The 5279-nt window shown below is 51.0% G+C and overlaps 1 protein-coding gene across 1 annotated transcript; it reads right to left on the reverse strand.

The window, feature by feature from the left end:
* Nucleotides 1-308: 308 nt before the first annotated feature.
* On the reverse strand, nt 309-2561 carry CHAC1 (ChaC glutathione specific gamma-glutamylcyclotransferase 1; the record flags this gene model as incomplete). Its single annotated transcript, XM_083836671.1, has 3 exons — nt 309-2027; nt 2197-2232; nt 2325-2561. The coding sequence occupies 3 exons, from the start codon at nt 2559-2561 to the stop codon at nt 1596-1598; spliced, it is 705 nt and encodes a 234-aa protein (XP_083692797.1). The 3' UTR covers nt 309-1595.
* Between the last annotated feature and the right edge of the window lie 2718 nt (nt 2562-5279).

Below are 5279 nucleotides of genomic sequence, written 5' to 3' on the forward strand. Positions count from 1 at the left end.
TTTCCGTGCCTGCTCTGTACAGTCAGGAGAGCTGGCTTGTTTGTTGTCAGCACTAGTACTCCAGAGTCAACAAGAGCTGGAAGCTGAGAAGAAAAAAATGACTGAACCCACTTTTCTTAAAGGGAAAGATTCAAAGGTACATCTTCTAGAAGGTCCAGCTAAGGGAAGCTGCTCAGAAATGAGACAAAAAAAAAGGGGGCTACAGCAGCATTACCAGCTAAGTTTAAAAAACAAAACAAAAAAGAGCCAAGCACATTAAAAGTAAGGATCAATTTGAAATCACTAATTGAAAAAAAGTACAAAAGTCATTTACTTTGTCAGTTTATTACTGGGCACACCATCAGTTCATACATATAAGCCACAGTAATATAAACATTCCCTATTTTTATTAAAAAAAACATAGTATTTGGGAGGAGTCAAACATCCCAGAGGTCAGCTCTCTTGCTAGTTGTAGTAGCAGCAGTTTTCTTTCGAAATACTATGGATTTTAAAGCTGTTAGTATGTTTAAAGCTGAGAAGTCTGAGCTTGCAGCAGTACCTCTGCTTCACGTGATAGAGCAGGCATTTCAAGAACTCCCAAGCTTGCAAGTACGCTCGGTGACGGTCCTTTGCAGTCAAGTAAAGATGGACCAGACAGACTCAGTTCTAGGTGTGGAACTAGAACCCTCAAATGCTTCTCTAGAAACCCATGTTACCCTGAAGCAGAAGAGGCTTATCTAATACAGGGCTAGTTAAAGTGCTGCTGCATCCAAGCAGCTTTCCTCCAGACAGTACAGAATTCCTACGCAGACAGGACCATTTCTTATAGAGTCAGTTAAGTTTGTAGCAGCACAAGGTCAGTGAAGCTTGGAGAAAAGCTTCTGTCATTAAAGCAGGCACAGCTTCTCATAAAACTGATCTAAAACTAAAAGGCACAATTGCAAGGTTGAATGGGGACTACACACACAGTGGCACATAAGCAGGCAGTTCAGACACATCTCCTAAGGGGATATGCAACATAAATAAATACAACACAACAGTTTAGAAAAATAAGTGCATTAGTGTGATCCTTTACGACATAAGGAAGTAGGATTCACAAGAGCCTACAGAGGCCACTTAAGGCAAGGTTCACTTAATATTGCACTGGAGGGGGGGGAATTTGGCAGAACCTGCCCAAGTCACCACGACACAAACAGCTTTTTGCCTGAGGTAGAATTGCATATATACTGCTAAAACCCAGTCAAGTCCTGCTCAACTAGTCTTCAAAGTTAAAAAAAAAAGTGCAAAGTCAATGAGCCTCTTTCCCCTCTTAAGAAGATGAATGCTTCAGGTTTGACCCCCAAAAGCAAGTCTTAGAGCAAAGTTCCAGCCAAGACCCCTGCTTCCCACCTGGAAAGCAGCAATGACTGTCTTGGTGCTACAAGTAAGGAGTGTAACAGGTCCTAATTGCAAGTCCTACAGCAAACATGTTTTACAGCCCCTCCACTTCCTCCCTCCCCACCTACTTGCTATTTTCCCTTCATTCACTCAGTCTGGTATATTTTTCAGAGTTAAGACTGTCCCTATTGTTTTTTCCTTATGTCCCTTCCACTGAAACCCTGCAAGATGTTTTCATTTCAGCTCTTGGTCTTCTGAGGGACACTTGAAGTTTCTTCTAGGGGCTCCTCTGTGTGGCACATGCAGGGGAGGATAGAAATAAGAGCCTCTTCGATGGAGAAAAGATGTTTATCCTCTGCTTGAGGACAGAAGTAGCGCATGAAGTCTGCCAGTCTCAGCAAGTACTCTATGTTGTGACCAGCACAACCACTCGAGGCCATGATTTGTGCTGCAATGTCTTCTTCGGACGCTGGGCCGAGGTAGGACGGGTTCTGGGGGGTCGCAATGTAAACAAGAGCCTGGATGGGTTCCTCTGCATCCTTGTCCTGCGGGTGGAACTTCACCAGCTTGGTGTCGTAGCCCCCCAGGACAGCCTCCCGCATGTTCAGATACTGGAGCGATGCAGCGATCTGCTCCCCGCAGACCTCGTAGGCGACACCCCACGTGCACGCCTGCAACGAAGATGGAGCGGGGCGGTCAGGTTGGGGTAGTGATAGAAGGGGGCGCGTCCAGCAGCCCCCAGCCCGCCTCACCCCCGGGGTCCCCATGAACCGAGGGCACGGAGGGGAGGGATGGGGTGGCTGAGCCCACCCGGGAGCCCCCAGCCGGTGCCGTACTCACCCCGCCATCCTCCATCAGCGTCACCACCCGGCCGGGCTGCGGGAGAGAGCAGAGGGAGAGCCGTCAGCAGCCGAGCCCAGCCGAGCCCCCCGCCCCACGGCCGCCCCCCACGGCCGCCCCTCGCTCACCGCCTTCTCGCTGCCGCGGTGGAAGGTGTCCCCCTGCCAGAAGCGCCGGCTGTAGCCGCGGATGAAGCCCACCTTGCGCGACGTGAACTCGAAGCCCGGCCTCCACACCAGCGAGCCGTACCCGAAGATCCACAGCGGCGGCTCCGGGGAGGACGAAGCGGGGGACGAAGGAGGGGGCTCGGGCTGCCCCTGGGGCCGGCCGGGGCACTCCTGAGGGCGCTGCGGGTCCCGCTTCATGGCGGCGCCGGGCGCTGCTGAGGCGGCACGCGCCGCCGCCGCGCTTTAAAGGCCGGAGCGGCCCCCGCCCCGCCCCGCACGGCCCCGGTTGGCGGCCGGGCCCGGCTCGGCTCGGCTCGGCTCGGCTGGTCGCGGCCGGGCTGCCCCGCGGGTGATGCAACGAGGGCGGGGTGTTTCGCTGCGCATGGGGCAAAGCGGGGCGCGGGTTGCGTCAGGCGGGGAGCGGCGGCCGTTAGCCGCCTGTGAGGGGGGGGCCCGGCTCCCACCGTGGGGCAGGTGCTCGTCCTAATGGTGGTGGGACACCAAGGCTGGGAGGAAAGGGGCGGGCTACCCACGTCTCGGTGTGGAAGCGGAGGTGTGGGGGCTGCTGGGCAGAGCTGCCTGCGCTTGGGGCGGTGCGAAAATGAGGGAAACTGGGGCAGGGAGAGTGACGGAGTGCTCAGGGGCTGGCAGCGCACGCCTTGGCTTGCCTTCCTCCGAGGTCAGCGGCTGCTGCACAGCGAGCAGCCAGCATCAGACGGGTGAAGCCACGGCTCCTGACATCACCAGGGCTGAGACTCAGGTGCATAGGTGGGCATCAGCGTGATAAAATCCACATAAAGGCAAGGCAATGGTGCAGATCCTGGCAAACTGAGTGTGTTTCCCCTTGTGCTGCACCCAGGCTGGAGCGTGGGCTGGTGGTAGGTGCTGTGAGTTACGGGGATGGGCCCAGAGCTATCTGCCCTGCGACGTGTTCGGGTCGTGTCCTGGAGACCCAGCTGCAAATCAGCCTTAGGCAGGTCCTGATGGCTCAGGAGGTGGGCACAAATCACAGGGTTGTTCATTGTGGGGGTGGAGGCAATATACAAGCGTTTCTCACTGTTGTGTTTGTCCTTTGTAAATAGACTGCGTGGAACGATTAGATGCAGTCTTTTCTTTAGTTTCCTGTTGGATCCCCTCCAACCATTACCCACCTTCCCGTTCCAGGTAACAGGGTGTTCCAGCTGCAACGCGCACACTGTGGTGGGTGCTCCCTGCGCCTTGCCACGTTCACTGTGGGTGACGACTGTGTGGCTGCCACGTCTGGCCTACCATGCCGTATGTCGCATGCCCTTCTCCCCTGCCCTGCATGGTGGGCTCTCTGACTTACCTTGGATGACCCCTCACAAGGTCAATCTTAACAGAGCCTAAAGCTCCTTAATTTTCCTCTCCCACTCTCTCCACTTGTGCTTTGCTCAGTCACCTTCCCTATCTTACTCAGGCTCACAGGTATGGGGGCAACTCTGAGTCCTCCCAGCCCTTCACACCGCACACCCACGAAGTTACACGCTTGTGGTTTTTCAATCAAATGAAACCAGTTTCATCTGTGGATTCAGTCAGCCCTCTGTGTCCCACTGCATGAAGTGTGTATTTTTCATATTTAGTTCTGGAAATTTTTCATGCTAACATCGAGGCAATTTGAGCAAAACACCGAGTATGTAGTTAATAAAAGTATTGAAACGTTCGGCCGTAGCTGCATTACCTTTATCAGGCAAAAGCACAAACAGCGACAGACAAATCAGAGCCTAAAAGATAAGGTGAAGAAGCTCTTGCTAGGTTCTGTTCTTAGTGATACCAGTAAAAACAAAACAAGTCTAGCCTCTTCAGCTTTCCTCAGGATTTGAATTTTATCCATCTGAGAATTGAGCTGGAATATGCATCAGTCTTGCAAGTGAAGCAACAAATATCTGTTAGTACAAGCTAAGGAAAATTGCATAAAGAAATAAAAAATACACTAGTGGGAAGTGACTGCATGCTCACTGACTAAGGGAGAAAAATATCTCCTTTCCATTGCAGTGCGTTCTTAATGGTATTTCTAAAAGACTCTGCTGCATAGCCAGGCCAGATCTGCAGTCAAGAGCCAGTGCCTAAAGCAAAAACCCTTAGGGACCTGATTCAGAACCCATGCCAGTTAAACGCTACAGGTTTCTGCTCCCTTCAGTGCTGCTACACCCAGATCAATTAGGTACGAGGTTAGAAACTCCTTTTGAAGTCAAGTCCCTGGTTTTCTTGTGTAAAGACTTTGGGATATTGCTCTATCATTATGAGCACAGCCTGGGGAAAGACTATTTTTGAAATTGTGGCGTATGCAGCAAGACTTTAAGAATTTTATTGGTTTTAAGCTTTCATCTTTGTTGGGGCTGAGCAGAAGAGGTATCTTGAAGATGGTGGAGATGTGGCTATGTGAGTAAAGCATATAGAGCTAAGGAGAGCAGGTGGATGCTAAGGGGAGGATTTAATGTCTGTTAGTGTTGGAGCTTGCATTCATAAGGCAAGGAGAACAGCCTGCCAAGCTAAACCACAGGAATGCTCAAATAGGTGTGAGGGAGGATGTGGCACAGCAATGGAGTTAACTGTTAAGCAACACGATGTAGTTTCAGGAGAGAAACAAAAGAAGATGGAAAAAAAACAGACTTCAGTTTAAAAGTGACAAAGGGAAAAATGAATGGAAGATAATGGTCATACTCTGTTAATTAATAAAAAAATGTAAAATTCTCCCTGCCGTTAAGCAATTGTTATTATTTTGGCTTGGTAACCTTTAGGAAGGAGGAAAAGCCAACTGTGGCTTTACTTGTTGCATCCTGAAACTGTTTTTCCTAGGTTGCAGGAAAAGGAAGGCCTAGTTTCTCTTTAGCAGTATGTGCTGTGCTTCCCCAGAGCAATTCTCCATGTTAGTGCCAGGTGACTAACAGAGTGCCA

Source organism: Anser anser (genome assembly GCF_964211835.1).
Source record: "Anser anser genome assembly, chromosome: 5".
Taxonomy (NCBI): domain Eukaryota; kingdom Metazoa; phylum Chordata; class Aves; order Anseriformes; family Anatidae; genus Anser; species Anser anser.